The 27,028-nt window shown below is 40.7% G+C and overlaps 1 protein-coding gene across 1 annotated transcript in view; it reads left to right on the forward strand.

Annotated features, from left to right (window-relative positions):
- Positions 1 to 26,378, forward strand: part of SGSM1 (small G protein signaling modulator 1) — a 59,352-nt gene extending 32,974 nt beyond the window's left edge. Inside the window, exons 15-25 of the mRNA XM_063087740.1 lie at positions 657 to 802; positions 4,605 to 4,733; positions 8,997 to 9,179; positions 10,459 to 10,527; positions 12,008 to 12,598; positions 16,009 to 16,133; positions 17,722 to 17,804; positions 21,763 to 21,872; positions 24,766 to 24,862; positions 25,970 to 26,137; positions 26,290 to 26,378. Coding sequence (XP_062943810.1) covers positions 657 to 802; positions 4,605 to 4,733; positions 8,997 to 9,179; positions 10,459 to 10,527; positions 12,008 to 12,598; positions 16,009 to 16,133; positions 17,722 to 17,804; positions 21,763 to 21,872; positions 24,766 to 24,862; positions 25,970 to 26,137; positions 26,290 to 26,378 — 1,790 coding nt within the window. The remainder of the gene's footprint in view (positions 1 to 656; positions 803 to 4,604; positions 4,734 to 8,996; positions 9,180 to 10,458; positions 10,528 to 12,007; positions 12,599 to 16,008; positions 16,134 to 17,721; positions 17,805 to 21,762; positions 21,873 to 24,765; positions 24,863 to 25,969; positions 26,138 to 26,289) is intronic.
- The last annotated feature ends 650 nt before the right edge of the window (positions 26,379 to 27,028 follow it).

Genomic DNA, 27,028 nt, shown 5'->3' on the forward strand with positions numbered 1-27,028 from the left:
GTGGAAGAAAGCCAGAAGGAAGGGGCATGGTTAGAGCAAACAGCACTGGCTGGCAAATGCTGAGTTCTTCCTACATGCCAGGCACTGTGCTGAACACCCTCCAGGTGCCCAGGATGGAGCAGATAAGGGGTAGCACGATGGTGGGCATTCATTTAAGGGTGCAGGGCCATCTTTGATAGCAAACTGGGTGCCCTCAGCATCTCCCCAGTTACTGTCTTGCTGGGACTGCCTTTATCCAGCTGCAACTTGAATGGGAGTCTCTCACATTCATTTTCTCTCTCTCTGGCTTGGAAGTATCCAGAGGCAGAGAAGCCCAAGGAGTCAAAGATCCCCTTTCTTCCTGCTCCTCCTCTGCTTTCAGTCTGTGAATTAATAAATACTTTGGCTTCTAGCACAGCAGGGTGTTGTCACCCTGTCTGAGGCTGGGAAAGGTGATAGACTTCCCCAGGGTCACAGAGCTATTAAGTGGTCAAGCCAGTAAGTGACATCAGCCCTCTGAGTCTTACCTTCCTTGTCTGGAAAAAGGGGCTGATGGGAATTAGCTGGTTGTGGGGATTCAATAAGATGGGGAGTGGGACAGCACTTTGGAGACTCCCTGAGACAAGGTGAGGGGTATTGGATGGTGGATGATGACATTTTCCTCCTTTCCCCAACAGGGCTTGCCTACTGCAGACACCTTTCCACCGTGAGGACCCACCTGTCAGCCCTGGTCAATCACATCATTGTGTCTCCGGATGTGCCCTGCAATGCTGGACAGGGGCTGACGGCTGGGATCTGGGAGCAGTACCTTCAAGACAGCACAGTAAGGCTTGGCCAGGTTTAATCTGCATTGGGGCCGAGGCTGCCAGAGAGGCAGTCTTGTCATTGAGAAATAAACCCACCTGCTTGTGGGAACTTAGGTTGACGTGCTGGGGTTCTGTGTATGCAAGTTGAAGGTCACCTCCTCTTCTTGAGAGTTCTAAGACCCACAGCTCACTTCTGCCCTTTAGGCAGAAGAATGAGGGGCCTGGAAGGGGTAAAGAATGAATCAGTCAGTAAGCGTTTATTATTAAGCATCGGCTGTATGCTCGGTCCTGCAGGAGGTTCTGTGACATAGCCCCACCCAGAAGGAATTTACAGTCCAGTTGAAATTACCTAGAATGTTGGGAACAGCTAAGTTAGAGGGAGGCAGATGAACCAAGAAAACCTTTTCCACCACTGTTCGAAACTCTTTCTCTCATCTCAGTCTTGGGGCCTGAGGTTAGATAGTTCCCCTGGAGATAGTTAGTCCTTGAATGCTAAGATTTTCTTATTAGAATACAAATGTCCCTGGAAGGAAAATGTTTATGTTTGAAAGAGTTTCATAGACAAATAGTTTGGGAAACTTTAAACAGTTTTCTATGTTCTGCAGGACTTCTGAGAACTTGGCTATGATGATATCCTTGTCACTCTTAAGAAATTGGGGGCATGTTTCAGAGCTGATGGAGCATTACTTCAAATGTGTGGCCACAGAAACCTTTGTTGGAAAAGTACCTCCCATGGCTAGTAGACGGCAGAACCCACTTTTTAAATTATTATTATGAATATTCATGAGATACAAAGCTAATTGTCACCCCTCGTACCCGTGATGTGAGTGCCAGATTACTACTGGCAGCACACCCATTACCAGAAATTACTTTTGTACCCCATGTCCCCCACCCAATTATCCCCCAACCTCCCTCCCCTTCCCCTTTCCCCCCACTTTGTAGCCCTAGGAATGTAGTCAAGGCTTCAGATCCCCATAGCCACCAGCAGCCAAAAGAACAGAACCCACTTTAAGAAGCACTAGTTTATCTCTGCCGGGAATAGGATTTAGAAGGAGACACCTTTTTCCTCCATGCTGGGTGAATCTAGAGGCCTGATCTGCTGTGCACCTTCCACCCAGGTGCTGGGGAGGGCCGAGCTGGTGAGCACCTGGTCTGAGCTGGCTTCCACAGCTTGAGGGAAGATGCTAGTCTGTGCATTACTGTGAGAATGCCATGGGACTCAGTGGAAAAAAGAAATTGGTTCCCAAACCTGGACAAACAGAAGGGTTGTTTTTCTTTTTGCCAAAAATTGTTGTTGTTTAATAACAAGATAAATGCCTACTTAGTGTAAAAGTTCAAAAAATGAAGAATGCGGTTGTATAAAATTTAAAAAATTTTAAATGTCATTCCTCTGCTCCTCTCCTCTAGTTCTGATCCCCTGAATTAGTGACTATTATCAGTGTAGACTCTTCCACATATTTCCTATGCTTATCCATAGAAATATATATATATCTTTATAGTTTATCTATACTCATCTATATCTATATCTATATATCTATAGTAGATATAATATAAAGACATACATTACATACTTATCTGTATTCATCTATAGATGCAAATCTACATGGGTATAGATATACAGACATACAGATTTATATCTATCTATATATTACGTAGATATTATACATTTCTATATTATATCTACATAGATTTATATCTATAGAAATATATCTTTATATCTTTTGTTTCATCTTCATCTCATTTATATATATCTCCATTTATATATAGATTTATATATAGATATAATATATAGGAATATGTAATATCTATGTATAATATATAGGTAGATATAAATCTATATCTTTATAATATCTATATCTACCTTATCTATATTTTTTTTATTTTTTAAACAAGTCAATATTATATTTGTACTTTAAGTGGCCAACTTTTATATCAAGGACATTTTTCAAATTCCTAGGTAAAATATTAAACGTTAGCATCTTAGAACCTCATATATGGATGGCCCATAATTTATTCAAATCATCTCCTAATAACAGACACCTGGGTTCTTCCTTTCTCTCGGTCTTTTTTTTTTTTTTTCATGATTTCAAGCAATGTTGCAGTCAACATCTTTATAAGCACATACCTTTTGGTACTCTGCTTTTTTTTTTGAGAGTAGATTCCTAGAAGTAAAATTGATTGATGTGCACTTAAAATTTAGATAGATATGCCAGCTTACTTTCTCAAAAGGTCATAGTGCTCCTAATCCCCAGCAGTCTCTAAGTGTGCCTATTTCCTGAGGAATTTAAAAGATTTATAGATTTCCGGGCTTGACTCCAGCTTCACTGATTTAGCATCTCTGAGGGAAGAGCCGAAGAATCTTTATCTTTTTAAAGTTCCCCAAGTGCTTCTGGTGATCCTCCTAACTTGGGAGGCACCAATCTGAGGACAACTTGGTTGAAACAATAAGTTAGTAAAAAATGTGTATTCTTCATCTAACACCTATCGCGACCGCTTGGCTATGTCAGTTGTATTGCGATATTAGAGTAGATTGAGCCTCAGTCACTAATAGTCCCCACTCTTTCAGATGCCTGACACTGTAGGGGTTTATTTCTCACTCACTTAGTGCCGGGTGGGTGTTCCTGGTGAGGGGGCATGTCCCCTCTCTCTAGAGGTTCAAGGTCCTTCGGTCTTGTGGTCCCACCATCTTCCATGCCTCGTAGACACTGCCTCCTGCTAGCAGATGTTGAAAATAGGGAGTGTGGAGGGAGCTCACCTGCTTCTTCTGGGCCCTGGCCTGAAAATTGCTTACATCATTTCCTCTCACATCCCATTGGCCAGAATTCACCACATGGCCACACCCAACTGCCAAGGAGGCCGGGAAATGGAATCTATTGGTGGTTCCTGGAGAAGAGGGCGTGGTTTTTGATGATGAGTTTGCAGCGTTGGCCACAAATAGTTTACCTGAATTTTAAGCAGCTTTCATACAGCCATCTATATAGTACAAATCAAAATTCCCGACAGGGACAGAAGTAGCTGGTTTTGCCATTGTGGCTGGGTACGTCTAAGACTAGTGTTAAAATGTGAAATAGGATTTTAATATTGGAATGTGACGCAACGAGGACAGAGGACAGAGCCTGGTGCCCCTCAGAGCAGCCTTCCAGCAGCCACTGGTACTTTCCAGTCCACACATACACTTAGGGCATGCTGGTCCCTCAGCTTGACTGTAACTGCAAAGCCTTTGCCTGAAAATGATTTATTTTTAAAAAGCATACAAAATCAGCTCCACAAAATAGCAAACAGTCATTAAAATCATCCTAATGTGCAGAAAGGTTATTAGTGTATGAAGTAGCAGCTGGAAATGTTTATTTTGGATTGGTTACTGACTCCAAAATAATATTTCCAAACAAGTACAATACAAAAAATTGACTGAAAATTAAATAGAAATGTTAATTCATTATATACTGGCCTTCGTTTTTTTCTTTTTTCTTTTTACAAAAATGGGTTCACACTAGACATGTTCTGCATCTTGTTTGTTTCATTCAACAGTAAACATTGAAAATCTTTTCATGTAGGTCCTCACAGATGTATCAGCAGTTTGAAATGCCTGTGTGGTATACCCATGCAGGGACGAATGTTCCCCCATTGGTAGGTAGTTGGGCGGTTGCCAGAGTTTGGCCCTTTCCTATGATGCTGTGACGAATACCTGGGAACATAAGGCTTTGCTTATTCATGCCAGGATCTCTGAGGGCTGGATCCAAGAAGCAGGACTGCTGGGCCACAGAGCCCACCCCCTGGTTTTCTCCTGATCAGACCTTTTGCTTCCCCCACCCACCACAGAGTTACGAGGAGAAGGAGCTGCTGCGCCTCATCTACTATGGGGGCATCCAGCCAGACATCCGCAGGGCCGTGTGGCCCTTCCTCCTAGGCCACTACCAGTTCGGGATGACGGAAATAGAAAGGAAGGAGGTTGGTTACCTGCTATGGGCAGGGGGGTCTTTGGCAACAAAGGGAAACAGATACTGTGGAGTTGGGGGAACTCTGTTTCCATGTTGGATCAAGGTGGGGCAGAGAGGTATGGGGGAGGCAGGAATCTCAAGGACATCACTGTCCAGTAGAAATACAACATGAGCCACATATGTAATTTTTAAAATAAACTTATTTGAGATCATTATAGATTCACATGTAGTTGTAAGAAATAATGCAGAGGTCTTGTGTATCTTTGACCCTATTTCCCCCAGTGGTAACATCTTGCAAAGCTATAGCGCAGTATCACAACTAGGGTGTTGACATTGATGCAACATACCAATCTTATTCAGACTTCTCCAGTTTTACTTGTGCTCATATGCGTGTGCATGTGCGTGTGTGTGTATTAAGTTCTTTGCAGTTTTCTCACACATGTAGATTTGTGTATCCACCACCACAGTCTACATACAGAACATGTCCAATGCTATAAGGACCCTCAGGTTGTCCTTCCTGAGTCACATCCACCTCTCTCCCAGCCCCATCCCCATTCCTAACTCCTGGAAACCACTGATCTGTTCTTCATTTCTATAACTTTGTCATTTCAGTAATGTTGTAGAAATGGAATCATACAGTATGTGACTTTTTAAGATTGACTTTTTTCACTCAGCATAAATCTCTGGAGATTCATCCAAGGTGTTGTACGAATCAATAGTTTATTCCTTTTAATAGCTGAGTAGTATTCCATGGTATGGGTGTACCACAGTTTAACTATTCCTCTGTTGATGGATAGCTGGGTTGTTTCCAGTTTCTTGGCTATATGAATAAAGCTGCAATGAACATTCATGTACAGATTTTTGTATTAGCATAAGTTGCCATTTCACTGTGATAAATGAGCAAGAATTCAATTTCTGGGTCATATGGTAGTTGAATGTTTAGTTTTATCAGAAATCGCCAAATTTTTGCAGCAGTTGTACCATTTTACATTCCTACCAACATATAAGTAATCTACACCTGCATCTTCACCAGTTGGGTGTTGTCATTACTTTTTATTTCAGCCACTTTGACAGGTATGTAAATGCTATTTCATTATGGTTTTAAGTTGCACTTTTGGGGCTGGCTGGTTAGCTCAGTTGATTAGAGTTCAGTGTTATAACACCAGGGTGAAGGATTTGGGTCCCCATACTGGCCAACTGACAAAAAGAAAAAAAAAATTGCATTTTTAAGTGGCCAGTGAGATTGAACATCTTTTCATGAACTTTTTTGTCATCATATATCTTTTCTGCTCATGTCTTAGTGTTGGCTTTGACAGTTCTTTGTATATTCTAGATAACAGTCCTTTCTCAGATATGGTTGCAAATATTTTCTCCCAGTCTGTACCTTGTCTTTTCATCTTCTTCATGGGGTCTTTTGCAAAAAAGTTTTTTAAATTTTTGATGAAGTTCAATTTATCAAATTTTCCTTGTGTGGATTGTGCTTTTGGTGTCAAGTCTAAGAACTTTTTGCCTGGCCCTAGATCCTGCAGATCTTCCCCTATGATTTTTTCTAAAAGTTTTATAATTTTACATTTTACATTGAAGTCTGCAATCTATTTTGAGTTCAGTTTTACATAGGTGTATCTTTTAGGTCAAGTTTCATTTTTTTTTTGCCAAAGGGTGTCTAATTGTTCTAGCACCTTTTGTTGAAAAAGCTACTCTTCTTCCATTGACTGATTTGGCACCTTTGTCAAAAAGCAGTTGGGCATATTTGTGAGTCTGTCTGGGTTCTGCATTCTGTTCCATTCATCCATGTGTCTATCCTTCTGTTAATACCACCTGTCTTGATTACTGTAGCACATATGTAACTTTAAATGTTTTAGTAGTCACATTTTAGAAAGTAAAAAGAAATAGATGTAATCAATATTTTTAAACTTATTATTTTGACATAACTACAAGTTCACAAGAAGCTGCAAAAATAATACAGAGGTCCTGTGTACCTATCACCCAGCTTTCCCTAATGATAACATTTTATTTAACTATAGTGCATTATCAAAACTAGAGCATTAACATTTTTGCTCAATACAACTAGCTAGACTACAGACCTTACTAGGATCTCACCAGTTTTTGCATCTGCCTGTGTGTGTGTGTGTGTGTGTGTGTGTGTGTGTGTGTGTGTGTGTGTGTGTAGTTCTATGACATTTCATCAAGGTGAAATTCATTTTAATAATATATTTTATTTAACCCAATATATCTAATATATGACCATTTCAACATGTAATCAATATAAAAATTACTAATGAGATATTCTACATTCTTTTATTCATACCAAATTTAAAAGTCTGGTGGTATTTTACACTCTTATATTTGTGTACCACCTGTACTGTTACTTAACATTATCTTTAAATGGAATCATTTAAAATTTTCTGAAAGAGGTTTTAAATCCCTGCCATAAATGGGAAACCAATATGACTTTCCACAAATAGAAAGAAACTATAAGAAGAAATAGAATGATATAATTTGGTTCTAACCAGATGCTGCAGCCTCCCCGAGGCCTGCTCTCTCTTTGGTAAAAAGCGAGATTATACAGTGTCGAGGAGGTATTGAAGACACGGTAGCAGTGGACTGGGCCTTTCTCTCTGGTATAATTAGAAAAGTTGAGAGTTGAAAATAGAAACTTCCTGAGATACCAAACTGAGAACCCGTGCCAGTGAACTGTGTAAAACCATCTCAGTACCAGCGCAATGCTCATCCACACTTTGCCCCAAACTAGCAGGTTCCTGGGCAAGAAGTGACTGAAGATTCTGGTGTGCTGGTTCCTGTGCTTGGAGCTGGGGACCCAGAGGGTGCATTAGATTAGGTCCTTGCCAGTTTATTGGGGGTGTGGCAGTCAGTGATATGATGGGAGGCAAACAGGAGGGCCGTAAGAGCACAGAGGGGCCACCTAAGCCAGGCAGGAGGAGGAGACTGGTCAAAGCAAGCTACCAGAGGAGCTGCTTGTACCTGAATTCTTTGAAGGAATTGCCTTCAGGCAAAGAGGGAAAGAAGGGCTTCTAGGAAGAAGGGAGAGCAAGAGCAAAGGCCTGGAAGAGAGACTAACATGCTATAGAAGGGGTGTGTATGCGTGTGTGTGTGCGTGTGTGTGTGTGTGTGCGTACGGGGATGGGTGGGAGCGGGAAGGGCACAGTAGACATGAGTCGCTGAAACATAAAAGACTAGGGGATAAGAGTGGCATGGAGAGATGAGGCTGGAGAGGAGACAAGGAGGAAGGCCACTGAAAGCTGCATGGGTAGGAGTGGCTAGGCTGGGATGAGCAGGGAGCTGGGAGGAGACTGCTGGGGTCATCCAGGTCAGGGTGGTAGAAGCCTGGCCTAGGACAGCAGTGGGAATTGACAGGTGGGCAGGGCTTGGGGAGTCTTGGGGAGATTGAGGGTTGGGGGGAGTTGATCAGGCCAGGCCTTTGGGCAGGATGGATCCAGAGAGGGCTCCAGAAGCTGAGTAGCTACAGAGGAGGGTAGAGCTTCCCACCCTCTGCTTCTCCTCCTGCCTCTCCATACCTTAGTTCAGCTCACCTGTCCCAATATGTGCCCGGAGGTCTGGCAGATTCAGAACATCAGTTACCTGGGCTATGTAACCCAGAAACAATGAAAGCTCCCCACCTGTCTTCTGAAAGCCCACAAGGAAAAAGCTTGAAATCTGTGGCCTTTCTGTAGGGCCATTGCTGTAAGTAAAGGAAGAGGACTGGTCTCATTCATCTTCATATCCTCAGCACCTGGCCCCATGTTGGGCTCAGCAAATACTTTCAGTAGATGAATGGATGGATGTCAGAATCTTGCTTATTTTGTATTACATATGCCTAGCTTGGTACCTGGCACAAAGCAGGTACTTATCAAATTAAATGAATGAGTGGGTGGATGGATGGACAGATGGACAGATGGATGGGGAAGGAGAGATGGAAGGTAGTTAAAAAGGAAAGAAACAGTCTTCTCTCTTTGGTACCCCAAGGGCCTACCACATAGTAGGGGCTCAACAAATAATTTAATGGATGTATGAATGAATGAATGAGTGAATGAAAAGAAGGAAGGAAAAAAGTGAAAGAAAGAATAGCCTTGTTCACTCTTGTGTATCTTCAGGGCCAACCCAGTGCTGGATGTAATATAGTACGTGCTCAGTTAGTATCTGTTGGATGTTAACTGCATGAATGTTGGATGGGTCAGAGCCACTCTTTTTCACATTGGTCTGGCTCTCCCCAGGGAACCCAGAACCTCGGGTGACCTTGCATCTACCCCGGCAGGTGGACGAGCAGATTCATGCCTGCTATGCACAGACCATGGCTGAGTGGCTGGGCTGTGAGGCGATCGTGAGGCAGAGAGAGCGTGAGTCCCATGCAGCTGCCCTGGCCAAATGCTCGTCGGGGGCCAGCCTGGACAGCCACCTACACCGGATGATGCACAGGGACTCCACCATCAGCAACGAGGTGATGGGCAGCTGGCCTATGGGAGGAGGGTGGTGGTGAAGTCCAGGATCTGCTCCATTGGGCTCTTATAGGAGTGGTGAGGGCTGGGTGTCTGTGGCCTTGGAACAGTCTTACTCCTAGCTTTCTTTCTTTTTTTTGAGGAAAGGTGACTTTGGAATCAGACCTGGGTTCAAACTCCAGCCCCACCATTTCCTACTTCTGAGGTCTCCTGAAAGCATCTTTGTTTTCTGGGCCTCAGTTTCTGCATCCATAAAATGGGAATAACCAGGTGTATAGAGGAAGTTTGTGTACAGCTTAAACAAGATAGTGTGAATTTGAAAAAGTGCCTAGCACAGTGCCTAACTGTCATTTATTCAACAAATGCTTGAGTACTTACCATGTGCCAGGAACTGTCAGGCATGTCCTGGGATGTCACATGGTTACCTTCACAGAACCTCCAGTTTATTAGCCCAAAGCAGGAGCTCAGAAGAAAAATTAAATCTCTTTACCAATGAAGTATCAGTCTTCAGTTAACACAATAACACTGCATAATAAACAGCCACCAAGTCAGTGACCTCCAACAACAAATGTTTATTTTTGCTCATGAGTCTGTGGGTCAGCCGAGCAACTCTGCTCTGAACCAGGCTGGGTGGCGCTCACTCAAGCGCTTGCTGTCTGTGGCTGGTCATCTGAAAGGTTTGTTGATCTTGGTTGGGCTCTCTCACCTGTCTGGGATGACTCGTCTCTGCTCCATATGTCTCATCCTCTGGTGGGCTAATCTGGGCATGCACTCATGGTGAAAACTAAAGACAGAAAGCAGAAATGCACAAGCATACTGTAAGCCTCTGCTGGGTCAAGTTTGCTAGCATCCTACTGATTGAAGCAAGCCACACGGCCAAGCCTGGCATCAGAGTGGGCAGGGTCTACAAAGTTATAGGGCATAAGCATGCATACAGGGAGGGGGTGAAAACTCTAACCATTAACACAAACAGTTACTCTGAGTTAAACTAAAACACTAACCAGAAGTCTCAAGTACAGAGCAGTTATAGGTGAGGTGGCTGTAGTTGTGGAGGTGGGAGGTGGGAGCACAGAGGCCAAAGTGGTCTCTGAGGAGGCTCCAGGAAGCAGGAGTGGTCCCTCTTTTCATTTTACAGCTGGGAAGCTGAGGCCCTGAGAGGGGACTCGTCCAAGTCAGGAATAGAGATGAAACCAGACTTCCTGGCTCACAGCCCAGCAGTCTTCCTGAGCTGGGACAGGATGCAGCCTCACCCCCTCTCCTTCCTGCCTCTTTTTCTCTCAGTCCTCCCAGAGCTGCAGTTCGGGCCACCAGAACATCCGCCTGCCCAGCGACTCCAGCAACAGCACACAGGTGCCCTTCCAGAGACCCCACCCCCTCCCGGCCCATGCCCCTTCCTCCAACCTGGGTAAAGGGGTTGGATGTCCATCATCTACTGATCACTTTTGATCTATTTGTTTTAGCTTTTTATATACTAGCATTAAAAATTGGTTTTTTTAGTAATACAAGCAATATATAAATCTATTCTCCCTGAAAAAAATTAGAGCATTGTGGAGAAAGTTGAATTCTGCTTTGATCATCCTTAATCCCTGCCTGTCCTTCTTTGAAATCATACCACTATCATCAGTTTTCTGTGTATCCTTTCAGAACCTTCTGCATGCCTTTACATTCGTAGAAATATGTAGATCAATGTATGGTAGTATGTAGCAATGTCAGGTAGTTTTCTAAAATTTCTACATAAATGTCATCAGATTATTGTTCAACAATTTTCCATTTCATTCAACAAAAAAGATAGCTCAATCTCCACAATATTAAAGAAAAAAGCATAGTGCAAAAAATATGCATGATATGTCGCCTTTTGTGTAAAAAGAGGAAATATCAGTATATGTATATATTAGCATCTATTTTGAGGAACAGAGGAAAGACAACCAGAAATTTTTATGGCTACCTAGAGGAGAGGGGACAGGGAAAGAAGCTACATTTCCGTGCATAATTTTGACTATGGAGTAAAAAAGAAAAGCTCTAGCTTCAGCTCTGGAGTTAGATAAATTTTTTATATAATTTAAATCAATTGAATCAAAACTAAGTTTTTAAAAACATAGGGAAACATGAAACTTTCCATAAATCAAGTTCATGAGACATAACCACACAGAGAAAAAATCCAGGGGTACTTCAGAAAGTTCATGGAAAGATTCATATTATCTTTTAATTCTGTTTTTTTTTTTAACAAACTTTTGGAAGTACTCTCATATTTCAAATGACTTTGGAACATGGTCTTTTACTGTCTAACCTTGATGGGATGTGGTCTAAGGACACAAAGAATCACAAATAAATTTTTAAAATGTATTCTGGAGATTTTTTTCATAGTATTTTATGTATATCTAACTACTTTTGAAAAGTAATCTATTATAATCAACCACATGGACATAAAATGCTTTTTTTTAAAGCCTGTTCCTTATGTTAATTTTTTACCTGAAAAAAAAATATATATGCACATGGTTAAAGTCCATATATGATGAATAGTTATTCTCTCCCCCGACTTCAATTCCCTAGTGCCCCCTTCTCAGAGTCAACTGCAATGCTTTCTTGTTCCTTGTTTCTTTCTGGATTATTCTATGCATACCCAAGCACATAGATCACGTTTTTATTTGTCACAAATGGGAACACATTTTACACCTTATTCTGCCTCAGTCTTTTCACTGACTGTCTAATCTTCCCGTGCATGCATATTTCATATTAAACTGATCCCCTGTTGTTGGATATTTAGGTTGCTATTGTAAGCATTGCTGCAGTGGACATCTAGCCCATCTGTCTTTGTGTACTTTGTTCTCAGGTGTTTGAGTCTGTGGATGAGGTGGAGCAGGTGGAGGTAGAAGGCAGGTTGGAAGAGAAACAGCCCAAGATCCCCAATGGAAACCTGGTGAATGGCACTTGTTCCCCAGACTCTGGTCATCCTTCCTCCCACAACTTCTCCTCAGGCCTCTCGGAGCACTCGGAGCCCAGTCTGAGCACAGAAGACAGTGTGTTGGATGCCCAACGGAATGCCCCCTTGGTGCTTCGACCTGCGGACAGCAGCATGGAGGATAGGCAGAGCAGCGAGGCCACCACATCCCGGGATGAGGCCCCCCGTGAGGAGCTGGCTGTGCAGGACAGCCTGGAGAGCGACCTCCTCACCAACGAGAGCATGGATGAGTTCATGTCCATCACTGGCAGCATGGACGTGGCTCTGCCTGAAAAGGATGGCACCACCATGGAGGGCTGGCAGGGCAGTGAGGTGGAAAAGCAGAGCCAGGTGGACAGTGAGGACAACCTCTCAGAGGAGCCTGAGATGGAAAGCCTCTTCCCTGCCCTGGCTTCTCTGGCCGTGACCACTTCTGCCAACAATGAGGCATCTCCTGTGTCTTCCAGTGGCGTCACTTACTCTGTAAGTCACCAGGACTCTCCTCTACCCAATATTCTTACCTCCAGCTGCAGGAGGGTGGGGATGCACTGCAAACCTCAGTTATCCAGAATGACGCAGGCATGAGACCTCTGGTTTGTTGCCTTTTCCCTATCATGGAGGATTCACTGTAGCAACTCATGTGGAAGAGAATATAATATTTAGAGAACACAGGCTTTGCAGTAAACCATCCTGCATTCACATCCCAGTTTCGGCAAGTCATGTTATCCTTCTGAGCCTCAGTTTCTCTACCTATTTAGTACTTTCCTTCCTAAGTTGCTTCCAGAATTAACAAGTTAAAATCCTATGTGCCTGGCACGTAGTAAGCACTCGATCGACAGCAGCCTTGAGGATGATCATCATTATTTTTAGTCAGGTCCAATATATTTTAAATATTCAAGTTTGCTTTCTTGCCAGACAGTCCATGCCCAGGAACATCAACTGAAAGGGGGATTTTCTGAGCCAGGCATTGCATATCTATTTTCTCTTTAAGAACTTGTTATTTCTATCAAAGATACATAAGCCTATAGTTTAAATAGTCAAACACTTAGACAAGGCTGGGTACAAAAATCAGAAGATGTTTGCCCCATCTCTCCCCATCTAGCCCTCCCCACAGGCAATCTTATTTGCTTATTCTGCCCAAATTACTTAGTGTTTATCCCCATATATTGCTGCTTCTTGATCTTTTTTTTTTTTTTCCAGTTTAGCATTATCTGTTGACTCCCCACTATGGAAGAGGAGGATTTAGCTTCTATTTCTCTCCCACCCCACAAGTGACACCTTCCCATCCCCATCCCTACAACATAACTGTATAGTAATTTTAATTAAATTATTATTCATTGTTCGCATTATTATAATGGTATAATGCATGAGCCATGTAGTAAGCTGTGTTTACTTTTTCTTTCTTGCATAAATGTTTGCTCTTCCTAGATGTGTTTTCATTTTCTTAGTTTGCTACATATTTATCATCAATTCAGCCCTCCAATTCTTTGCTAGTCTTCTAAATCTCTTCTTAAACATTCAGGCTCATCAGGCTTTCTATTTGTTTTGTATGTCTAAAGAACTCTCCCCATGGGCCTTCTGGCCCCCTCCAGTCTGCTGTTCCTGATACAGAGTTGCTGTCCTCAGTCCTCCTCCATGTTCATCTTAAGGCTCCTTTCCCTTCTCTCCTATTTCCTGTGGCTCATTTCCTCTTTCTTAGTTTACTCCCTTGTATAGCTGAAGCACATACCTCAGTGCCTTCCACACTTTTTGCTTTTCTTCTTACAGTCCAGCCCTGTAATCGAAGATAACTATCTTTTTATATGAAGTTCTCTCTTTAAAATTCCCTTTAGCAGATTATCTCTCCATTTGTGTTTATCCAAAATGGTATTCATTTTGCTCCCATTGTTGAAAGATATTCTTACTGAATACGCATCTCTAGATTGCACTTATTTTCTCTAGGTACTTTGAAGATATGGTTCCACTATCTTCCAAATTCCATTGTCACTGTTGAGAAGTCAGGTGTCTATCTAATTGCTGTTCCTTTAAAAAATAATCTCTTTTTCTCTTTGGCTACTTTTAACAGTCTCTTTGTGCTGTTGTGTACCATTATGAGAATAGGTGTAGTGTTTTTTTGTTCTTTGCTTTTTTTGTATTTCCCAGCTAGTGGTTTCTTGAGCTTTATGTATCTGCAAATTAGATGTCTTTAGTCAGTTCTAGAAAATTCTCATCTATTATTTATTCAGCTGCTGCTACTTCCCCATTTTCTCTCTACATCTGTAGCTCTGATTAAATGTTTGCTAGACCTCACACTATCTTTCGTGTATATTACTTCTCTTTTGTTTTATCATTTCTTTACCTCTCTGTGCTGAATTCTGGATAGTTTCTTCAGATCTCTTTTCAGTTTATTAATTCTCTATTCAGGAGTGTCTAATTTTCTGTCATGTGTCTCTAATGAGTGTTTAATATGTTTTCTAAAGGCTTTTTTTTTCTTTAAATATGCTATAATGTGATCTGCTTTATTATTTTAAAGTCTTGCTCTTATTTGCTAAGGTTAACATCTTATTTCTTTAAATATATTAGGATACTTCAAAAAATTCATGTAAAATAACATTAAAAGATAATATGAATCTTTTTATGAACTTTTTGAAGACCCCTTGTATTAAACATACTTATTTTATATTCTGTTCCTGATTCTTCTAATAACTGAGACCCTCATGGTTCTGAGCCTGTTGTCTTATATTTATGCTGACTGTCACTAATGGTGCCTGTTTTTCTCTGAATGTTTTGTGGTTTTTGAACATTAGTTCATATTTCTTGGAATTTTATCTGTTACACTATTTAAGGCCGAGGTGGAAGGTAGATTCCTCAAGATCTCTTTTCAATTCACTAATTCTCTCTTCAAGAATATCTAACTTTCTGTCACATATCTCTAACAAGTGTCTTTTTGTTTGTTGCCTCTTATTACTGGGGCATAACAAATCTGAGTTGACTTTAAATTTTCTGATGTTTTGGACCACCTCAGATAGTGGAAATTTGGGTTATAAACCTGAATGAGTTATAAACCTGATTTTTGGCTCTTAATTACTCAGGAAAATGTTTTGCACTTAACTTGACACCTATGTTCTACGTAAGTAATCAGGCAATTTCTTTGAGATCCCAGGATGTTAGTGTTTTTTTCTAGTTTTCCCTTATGGAGCTTGTGGCTCTTTGGAGTCCTGCCTTTTTATGGGAAGGTCTCTTATTAGACTCTTCACCTTGGGTTGGGGAAGGGGGAACACAAAACCATTAAATATAAAGGAAAGTTTTCCCAGTTTGGCAGCTTCCTTCAAGACAAAAGCCAGCTTTGGTATTTTCTCATCTTTCTTGGTTAGTTTTTGGCCCTTAAATATTTCTTATTTTCTTGCCATATCATTGAACTTTTGATCAAGATTGTTGGTTAAAGCATCTAGTCCAATACAAGGGTACTTCAAAAAGTTCATGGAAAAATTGAATTAAAAGATAATATGACTCTTTCTATGAACTTTTTAAAGTACCATCATATATTACCAGAATTGGATTTCTGTTTACTTCTTCCATTCTCTGTATCCAGTTTTCAGCAGAGATACGCTTTCAGCTACAGTTGTGACTCTCAGAGTCTCAGTTTATTTATCTATAAAATGGGTATAATAATTGTATGCACCTCATAATATTGTTTTATTTCATAAAGAAATAAAAAGAATTTTCATCATACAAAGTAAAGTAAGGCTTTCCCAGAAAACGTACAAACAAAAAAACAAATCAAACACCCAACTGGTCCAGGTGGGAGAGGTACTTTTCAGTGACAATGGGCAAGAATTAGAAGAAGAGAGCATCTCTGTCTCCCAGTGTGAAGTGTGTAATTTTTCCTTTCTTCCCTTCCTGGGGGCCAATAGCCAGAGCTGCTGGACCTCTACACAGTGAATCTGCACCGGATCGAGAAGGACGTGCAGAGGTGCGACCGCAACTACTGGTACTTCACACCCGCCAACTTGGAGAAGCTGCGCAACATCATGTGCAGGTGGCTGGGGGTGGAGGGGGTAGGGAATCTGGGAGAGGAGGATAGCAGGAATGGACAAGGTGGGAGATATAGGGAGCCCAGCTGAAACTTTTTTCAGCCTCTGAATCTGGCACCATACCTACCTGGAGTCTTATTTCCATCCACACTGACAATTAGATAACAACAATAATAATATGGAATATTTGTTAAGTGCTTACTGTATACCAGACACTGTCCTAAGCCTTTTACTCTCATCAGTTTACTTAGTCCTCAATCATACGAGGTAAGTATTATCCCTTTTATAGGAGAGGATATGGAGGCTCAGAGAGGAACCACGTTGCTCAGAGCCCCCTGCTGGGCAGTGGCTGAGGAGGAACTTGTAGCCATGTCTCTCTAGGACTGTAGAATTTGTCCTGTTTTCTTTTCTTATTTAAGCCAAGATATAAGACTACTTCTTACTGTCCACATAAAAATTATTATTGGCATTTCTTAAACTATGAAAGTAACTCAGGCTTATTAAAAATCTAAATCAAGGAAATCAGAAGTTCATAAGATATAAAGAGAGACTTCTTCCATCTCTGCTCACCAGTCCCACTCACCCGAGAAGTAATGACTGCTAACAATTTAGTGAATATACTCCAAAGTCGTACATATGATATTTAATGTAATATGTAATTGTATATTATATAACATATTGTATAATACATCTTTAAACATGTTTTTTAACTATAATATAGTATGAGAAATATTATATTAAAATGAAAAAAAGTGCTGGGGGAGAAGGAAAGATGGTCTGACTTTTGCCTGGTTATGGCATAGGGAGAAATCATGGAAGACTTCACAGAAGTAGCAGCCTTTGAAATGAACTTTGATGAAACTGAGAAAAACTAAATAAACTATTTAGCATAGAGGTTAAGATCACATATCCTCAAGTAAGTCTTCCTGGGTTCACACACTGCCTCTGCCACTTATTATTAGGTGTATGATTTTGGGCATGTCATTTACTTCTGTATTCCTCAGTCTCCTCATCTGTGAAATAATATAATAATGGTACCCATTTCCTATGATTATTTTGAAAATTAAATGGTGCAATACATGTATAGAGGGCTGAGTATACAATAAGTGCCCAGTAAATATAGACTATTATTAGTAAGGGATAGATCAGAATTCCAGACAGAGAGAAATGCTAGAACAAAGGCACAGAGACATAAATGTATAATTTATTTGTGCAAAATGAATACCTCAGTATGGCTGGAGAGGGAGTGGTACTAGGAAGTGATGTGTGAGGCTGTGAAGATGAGTTGGGAGGAGACTATGAATGCTTTGTATACCCAGTAAAGGAGTTCGGACATCATCCCATCAGACAGTGGGGAGCTTGTGAAGGTTTTTGAACATGCACTGGCTTCCTTGAACTCATCTTTAGGAAGGTCTTCCTGGTGGCTGCACATAAGATGTTTGAAGAGAGTGAGACTGGGGATGGAGATGCAGGCAGGAGGCTGGGGAGTGGTCTGGGTGAGAGATAGGGACCGAAAAGGGGAGGAAGGAAAAGAGAAGTGGGTGGGAGAGTGAGTTGTGCGTGCCATCATTTGGCCCCTTGTGTCTCTCATAGCTACATCTGGCAGCACATTGAGATCGGCTATGTCCAAGGCATGTGTGACCTCTTGGCTCCACTGCTGGTCATTCTTGATGATGGTGAGTATGTCTGTCCCAAAACTGGGCATTCAGTCTTCTTCCCACCAAAGGCCAGGGGGATTAACCTCGCTTGTGACCCCATAGAATGTGTCAGGACAAGTGCTCAGAAGACCTGTCTGTTGAACACATCAAGGCCCTGGTGAAATAAAAAGTCCTCATGTTCCATAGTGTCCAGCAGGAACACCGAGCCAGGCCTTTGCTAGCCACTGATAGTATGAACATGAATAAGAACAAAGAAAAACCCAGGCCAAGATGGCTTTGCTGGTGAGTTCTGTCAAATGTTTAAAGAAGAATTAGCACCAATTCTTTAAAGACTCTTCAAAAATAGAAAAGAAGGGAATTCTTCCCAACTCATTCTCTGAGATGAGCCCTCATATGAGGATTGAGTACCTCACTGGTACCCTGATACCAATACCAGAAAAAGACATAACAAGAAAACTACAGATTTATATCCTCAACAAAATACTAGCAGACTAAATCCAGCAAGATATAAAAAGGATTTTAAACCATAACCAAGTGAGGTTTATCCCAGGGTGCAAGAATTCAAGCGTGGTTCAACACACAAAAATCAATCAGTATAATTCACCACATTAATAAAATAAAGGACAAAACCACACAATCATCTCAATTAACAAAGAAAACACTTCACAAAATTCAACAACCTTTCATAATTAAAAACACCAAACACACAAGGAATAGAAGCGAACTTCCTCAACATAATAAAGGACATTTATGAAAAACCCACAACTAATGTCATAAGCAATGCTAAAAGACTGAATGCTTTCTCCCCAAGATCAAGAACCAGGCAAGGATGTGCACGTTTGCCACTATAGGTTCTAGTCATGGTAATTAGGGAAGAAAAAGAAATGAAAGTCATCCAGATTAGAAAAGAAGTAAAACTATTTCTATTAACAGATGACTTGATTATGCAGATAGAAAATCCTAAGGAAATATATATATATATATGAACTAATAAGTTCAGCAATGATGCAGGATACAAGACCAACATATGAAAGTCAATTGTATTTCTATACACTTGAAGTGAAAAACCCAAAAAGGAAATTAGAAAAACAATTTCATTTGCAATAGCATCTAAAAGAATAAAATACTTATGTATAATTTTAACAGAAGTGCAAGATTTGTACATTGAAAACTACAAAGAATTGTTGAAAGAAATTAAAGAAGTTCTAAATAAATGAAAATATCTCATATGCATGGGTCAGAAGACTTAGCACTGTTAAGATGGCAGTGCTCCCCAAATTGATCTATAGATTCAAACCCTATCAAAAAATCTCAGCTGCCTTTTTGATAAAACTCAGTAAGCTGAATTTGAAATTCATATGGAAATTCAATCCCTGAGAATAGCTGGAGTGGTTTCAAAAAAGAAGAAAAAGTCAGAACTCACACCTCAATTTCAAAATCTACTACAGAGCTACAGTAATGAAAACAGTGTGGTACTTCCATAAGGACTGACGTATAGACCAATGGAATAAATAAACCTTTACATTTAAGGTAAATTGATTTTGACAAGAGTGCCAAGACAATTCAACTCAATGATGAAATGGAACAACATTATATTCATATGTTAAAAATTAAAGTTGGATCCCTACCTCACACTGTATATGAAAAACTAACTCAAAGTATATCATAGACCTAAATGTTAGGGCTAAAACTATAAATACCTTAGAAGAAAACACAGGAGTAAATCTTTGTGACCTTAGATTGGGCAGTGGTTTCTTAGATATGACACCAAAAGCATAAGTGACAAAAGAAAAATAGGTAAATTTTACTTTATTGAAATTAAAATCTTTTGTGCTTCAAAAGAAGCCATCAAGAAAGTGAAGAGAACTAAAACAATGGTAGAACATATATTGCAAATCATATGTGTGATAAGGGTCTTGTACCTAAAATATGTAAAGGTCTCTTACAATTCAACCATAAAAAGATAACCCAATTAAAAATCATCAAAGGACTTGGATAGATATTTCTCAATAGGATAGAGGATATACAGATGGCAAATAAGCAAATTAAAAGAGGCTCAAAATCATTAGTCATTAGGGAAATGCAAATCAAAACAATGAGATATGACTTCTCACCCACTAAGCTGGCTACAAGCAAAAGAAGAGAAAATCAAAAGATATGGAGAAATTGGATCCTTTTGTACATTGCTGGCAGATTTCTAAAAAAAAAGATTTGTCTGTTTTGGAAAGCAGTTTGGCAATTCCTCATAATGTTCAACATAGAATTATCACATTACCCAGCAGTTTCATTCATAGCTGTATACCCAAGAGAACTGAAAACATATGTTTATATAAACACTTATACATAAATGTTCAGAGCAATGCCGTTTATAATAGCCAAAAAATGGAAACAACCCAAATGTCTGTCCACTGATGAACGCATAAACAAAAAGTGATTAATCCATAAAATGTGGACTATTACTTGGCAAAAAAGAATGACATCCTGATACATGCTACAAAATGGGTGAACCTTGAAAACATTATGCTAAGTGAAAGAAGCCAGTCACAAAGGCCATATATTGTATGATTCTATTTATATGAAATGTCCAGAATAAGGAAATCCATAGAGACAAAATGCAGATTAATGGTTGCCAGGAGTTGGGGGAAGGAGGAAATGGGAGTGACTGCTGGGGGTATGGCGTTTACTTAGAGAGATGATGTTCTGAAATTAGATAGTGAGGATGGTTGCACAATTCTGTGGATATGTTAAAACCACTGAATTGTACATTTAAAAAGGTAAATTTTATGGTATGCAAATCTCAATAAGGGTGTTAAAAAATGAGGAGCATAACTCCCCAATCTTCAGACATGAGTTGCACATAGTTACTTCCTTCCAAAAAGTGTCGTATGAAAGTGGGTGGGGATGACAGAGAAACTACACCAGAGAAACCTGACAGACTACAAACACTACCTCAGCCAGGTGATCAAGGTAACATCAACAGGCATAAATCATGTAGATAAAACCATTAGGGTCATCAAAAACAAGGAAAGCCTGAAAAACAGCCACAGCCAAGAGGAACCTGAAGAGACTAAATATAATGTGTCTACACTGGATGGGATCCTGGGATCAGAAAAAGAACATTTGAAAAAAACTGTGGAAATCTGAATAAAGTACATGCTTTAGTTAATAATGAATCAATATTGGTTTATTAATTGTTAACTAATGTGCAGTACTAAATGTAAGATGTTAATAATAGGGGAAACTTGGTGTGGGGTATATAGGAACTCTACTATCTTCTCAATTTTTCTGTAAATCTAAGCTGTTCTAAAAAATAGTCTTAAGAAAATGAATGCTATCCTATGGCCCTTGGAAAACCTCCCAGCAGCTTTCCTCAAACTTATCAATTATTAAGAGGAAAAAAAGTACCGTTTTAAAGTAAGCTTTTGAAACACTGGGTTAAACAATATAAAACAGGTTTTTTTTTATTGCAGGACTTCTCAGAGCATTTACTTTCTTAATGTATGTAGTGACTTTCTAAGCAATAGGTAGTCCAACCACTATTTCCCAAAGTTATTGACTCTCTATTTGCATATAGCCTGTAAAAGCACTTCCAATATTGACAACTGTTGTTCAAATACAGCGGTTCCCAGACTTAAGAATTTCATAAACCAGTAGAATTTCAAAAAAGAAAAAAGTTTGGGACCAACAAAACATTGTCACCTTTTTTATTGTAGCAAATAGGAATTTTTTAAAAAGAGCATCTGCTATCACCATCATTTCCTAAAAGAAGGTATTTCAAACCTCTAGGGTGAGAAATATGTAATTAATTTAAGATTGAAGAGCATCCCTTGAAATGGAATACTCTTGGCTCTCCTTTGTCCGTGTGCTTCTCATTTGACTGTGAACTTTATGAACCTACTCTGCCTTAGACCAGCACTTTGGGCGCTCCAGTTCCTTGGGCAGTGGCACAGCTGACTGTCCTGTGCTGCTTTTCCAGAAGCCCTCGCCTTCAGCTGCTTCACAGAGCTCATGAAGAGGATGAACCAGAACTTCCCCCATGGAGGCGCCATGGACACGCACTTTGCCAACATGAGGTCGCTGATCCAGGTATGACCCGGCATCTAGTCCTGCTTTGGACTTTTTTGGGAGACAGGAAGTATAGCTCAGTGGCTTAAGATTAAATGATTTAGAGCCAACCTGGGTTTGAATTCTATTTCTGCTACTCGCTAGTTGTATAACCTCAAACATATGCTTTTAATCTCTCTGGGCCTCAGTTTCTTCATCTGGAAAATGGGTTATTCTATCACTTATGTGATTCTCAATAAATTATACAATTGTCATGGAAATGAAATAAAGTAATGCATTTATAATGCTTAGCACAATGCCTGCTAATGCGTCTCAGAGTATAGCCCATGGGTCAGCAATATCAGCATCACCTGGGAATTTTTTAGAAATGCGAATTATTGGGCACTTTCCCTTACTGACTTGGAAACTCTGAGAGTTGGACCCAAGAATCTGTCTTATGAAGCTCTCCAGGTGATTCTAATGCAAGCTCAAGTCTGAGAAGTGCTGTAATAAATGCTAGCTCTTTAGCACACATAGTGATTAGTATTTCTGCTCCCCAGAGAAACTGACATTCACCCCTTTGAGTAGAAGAAATGGAAATCTATTAATCCAAGTAAATAATAGGGCTTCTTCATTATCTATGCACCAGCAATGGAGCTACAGCAGTAATTAAGTTAGCTCTGATTTCTTCTTTGGTGGTGTTAAAAAATACTACAAAATATTTTGGACATGAAAAATAGGAAGAATAATATAATGAATACCCATGTCTCAACCCCCATCTGCCCAAGAAATAAAACATTAACCACAGATTTTCCAGGCTTCATGTACCTCTCCCTGATAGCGTTTCCCCACTCCTGTCCTCCCAGTGGTAACTGCTTTCCAGAATATGATATTTATCATTGCAATACATTTTTAAAAATCCTTTTACAACATATGCATATATTCCTAAACAAGATATAATTTTGTTTCTCAAGCTTTTCCGCTTTACATAAATAGTTTTAAATGGTACGAATTCTTCTGCAGCTTGTCTTTTGACCCTCATCAACAGAGCAGTTCATTTCTTTTTTCCTGAAGTACAGTCTTCCTCTTTAGGAGTATAACAACACATTGTATCACATTTTATTTGTGTCCATAACACATTGGATCACGTTTTATTTGTGTCCTGTTGAAGGACATTTAGGTCGTTTATGTTTTGTTTTGCTTTTGCTTTGGGGAATTCGGGTGTTTGTTTTTGGCCTTTGCAAGCAGAGCTGCCCTGAAATTTTGTGTACATCACCTTCAGCATGCATGCAACAGCTTTGCTTGGGCATGTACCTAGAGTGGAATTGCTGGATCAGAGAGAGTACATATCCGCAGCTTCGTCAGGCATGGCCAAATCACTCTCTAAAGGGATTGTGCCAGTTTCTATGCTCAAGAGTAGTGTGTAAGGGTTTTCAACACACTCCATCCTCACTTGGTTTTGTCACACTTGTTAATTGTTGCCAATCTCTTGGGTGTGATCATTGTGACCTTGTTTGTATTTTCTTAACAGTGAAATTGAATATCTTTTGTTTTCTTTTGGTTCATTTGGATTGCTTTTTCTATGAATTGCCTGTTCATATGTTTTGCCTATTTTATATGTACATTTTTTCCATAATTAGAATCATACCGTACATACTTTTCCCTTCTTTTTTGTACATACTATTTCGAACCTACTTTTTATTTATTTATTTATTTGTTATTGGTTGTGAATATTCACGAGATACAAAACTGATTGTCACCCCTCCTGCCCATGATGTTGGGGCCAGATTCATGCTGCTGGTATGAACCTACTTTTTTTTTCGCTTAACAGCATATGTGATGTCCATTAAGTATTCTACCACCACCTGTTTCTTTTTATAATAGTTTTATTGAGATATAATTCAGATACCACAAAATTCACCCTTTAAAAGTATACAGTTTAATGGCTTTTAGTAATTCCAGAGTTGTGCAACCATCATCAGTTTTAGAACATTTTTGTTACCCCCAAAAGAAACTCTGTACCCATTAACAGTCAGTCCCTACTCCCTTCCTCTCCCCAACCCTTTCTGTTCCTGTGAATTTGCTTTTTCTAAACATTTCATGTACATGGAATCATAATATGTGGCCTTTTGTGACTGTCTGCTTTCACTTAGCATAATGTTTTTAAGGTTCATCCACACTGTGGAACGTTCCATATCAAAACTTCATTCCTTTTTATTACCAAATAACATTACATTGTGTGGATATGCCACTTTTTGTTTATCCATTCATCTGTGCATGGACATTTGCTTCCAGTTGTTGGCTGTTTATTATTCATAGTATATCATGTACAGATTTTTATATGGATACGTGTTTTCATTTTTCTTGGGGATATACCTAGGAGTGAAATTGCTAAGTCATGTGGTAAATCTGTATTTAACTTTTTGAGGAACTGCCAAACTGTTTTCCACAGCAACTGCACCATTTTAGATTTTCCTGAACTGTGTATGGGGTTTCCAATTTCTCCACATCCTCACCAACACGTGTTATTGTCTGTAATTTTGATTTTAACCGTTCTAGTGGGTGTGAAGTGATATGTCACTGTGGGGCTTTTTTGTTTGTGTTTTTGGCGGCTGGCAGGTACAGGAATCTGAACCCATGAACTTGGTGTTGTAACACTGCTCTCTAACCCACTGGGCTAACCAGTCAGCCCTCCTTGTGGTATGCATTTTCCTAATGACTGATGATATTGAGCATTTTTCATGTGCTTATTGGCCATATGTAAACCTTCTTTGGAGAAGTGTCTGTTTACATCTTTTGCTCATTTTTTAACTCCACCTGGCTGTTAAGGACTGTGTAGTGTCCGGTATGGGGATGCACCACCATTTATTCATCTGTCGCCTCTGGGCCGGCCTTTTCCCAGGATGCTAATGCTGCCCTTTCCTTTCTCTGACAGATCCTGGACTCTGAGCTTTTTGAGCTGATGCATCAGAACGGGGACTACACTCACTTCTACTTCTGCTACCGCTGGTTCCTGCTGGATTTCAAGCGAGGTACAAACTATGGCTTTGTTCTTTGTAGCAGAACTTCGGGGGAAAAGACACCAAGGAGGTGAAGCTGAAGGAGGGTTGGAGCAAAGGCAGCAGAAGAGCCTAATGCACATTTATTAAGGTCTGACTATCAGTTCACCTGCCTTACCTGCAACAACACTGTGCAGTAGTGCTGTGAAGATCCCCATTTTACCGATGAGGAAACCAAGGTTGAGAGGAATTAAATTTAGAGCTAGGAATAGTAGCGCCAGGATCTGAGGCCACCTCTGCAAAGCCCACTTGCCTTCCATTCTATTATGCTGCTTATCAGAGACCCAGAACTCTAAAGCCCATGGAGCAGGGGTTATTGTGTGCATGTTCCAAACATGACTTCAAAGTGATGTATAGCACAGTATGTTGTTGCTGCTGTGCAAATTTGGGGTGATGCTAATAATAATATTTAAAATTTATGGAGATGTTTGTTAAGTGCCAACACTGTGCTGAGCAACTTATATGTATGATCTCTTCAGTCCTTTTCTACTATCAGCCTCATCCCACTTACAGATGAGGAAAGAGAGAGGCTCATGGAAGAGAAGTAACTAGCCCAAGGTCCCCTCACTAGCAAGTAATGGAGGAAGGATTCACATCAAGTTTATTAAACATAGGAAGCCCTGCTTTTAACCATTGCTCTATTCTGTCTCTTTGCTAGACTCAGAGGCAGCAGCCAGTTCTGCCTGTGTGCAGGAGAGAGGGGAGATATCCCCATGGGTGCTAATGGAGGTGGAGGGTGCAGGGATAGAGAGAACACGGGGCAAGGGGCAGGGCAAGGATAGGTTTATGTAAATCAAACCTGCACATGCTCAGTTCCTCCACTCACAGTCTGCCAGAGCTGGAAGAAACTTAGAACCCACCAGGTTTTCATAACCCATTCTACAGATGGGGAAAACTGAGGCTTCTGAAGGTCAAAGTCCGGGTCTCCCATATCCTAGCCTGAGCTCTGTCTGCTGCAGCAGGGCAAAGGCACAAAGCACAGCTTGCCTGGGACTTTCCCAGAGGGATTTTCACAAGGGAGTACTGTGAGCTCTGTTGCTGACTCTCTCCCCATGCATGTGCATGTTGGTGTCTTGGTAGAACTCATCTATGATGATGTCTTTTCTGTCTGGGAAACCATCTGGGCAGCCAAACACGTCTCGTCTGCCCACTACGTCCTGTTCATCGCACTGGCTCTTGTGGAAGTCTACCGCGACATCATCTTGGAGAACAACATGGATTTCACAGACATCATCAAATTCTTTAATGGTACTTGTATGACTGGGTTCTCATCTCAGGGGTGCAGGCTTTTACAGATGAGGAAACTGGGTTCTTCCCCAAGATCTCTGCTTCCATAGCCACTCTGTGATGCGCTGGACACAGAAGAGGGCTCATGAGATTTTTGTCTTCTGTTCTTTCAGAAATGGCCGAGCGACACAACACCAAGCAAGTCCTAAAGCTGGCCCGGGACCTCGTGTACAAGGTGCAGACTCTGATTGAGAACAAGTGAGGGATACCTCACCAGGCAAATGTCAACCGAGCCACCACCTGCCTCTCCTTCTGCCCACTTTCCTCCCGGCTGGAGGGCCACCGTAGGAGCAGGGATCTGCTGTCTGTTCACAAGTAGGGACTTCTGTGCGTTGAGAAACTACCCTGACTTTGGCCACTGGGCAGGTGGGGTCGAGGGTTTGCCTCTTCGGTTCAGCCTTCATTTTCCTCTTTGACCAAAGATTGTCCAAGTCTGGGATGTTTCCTTTGCGGGAGTTGGGGGTTGTTAGTAGATGGAGGCAACATCTTCATTCCTGGTCTCCAGAATGGTCTCCTCTTCTTCTTTCCCCTGGCCCTCCAAACTTTCCCCTATCCCTTCCTCATCTTCTCAGATGAGACTTGGGAATAGAATGTTTTGGGAAATTGGTGTAGGGGAGGTCTGTGGGGCTACCTCTATACTCTGAATGAGGTCTTTGGAGATGTTCCAGAACATGACTGCAGGGTTGGTCTAGAGCAGGGTCTCTCCACCTCAGCATTAGTGACATTTGGGGCCAGGTAATTGTTTTCAAGGGGGACTGTCCTGTGCATTGTGGGATGTTGAACAATATCTCTGGCCTCTACTCACTAGATGCCAATAGAATCTGCCTCCCCAAGATATCTCCAAATATTGCC

Source organism: Cynocephalus volans, chromosome 2, assembly GCF_027409185.1.
Source record: "Cynocephalus volans isolate mCynVol1 chromosome 2, mCynVol1.pri, whole genome shotgun sequence".
Taxonomy (NCBI): domain Eukaryota; kingdom Metazoa; phylum Chordata; class Mammalia; order Dermoptera; family Cynocephalidae; genus Cynocephalus; species Cynocephalus volans.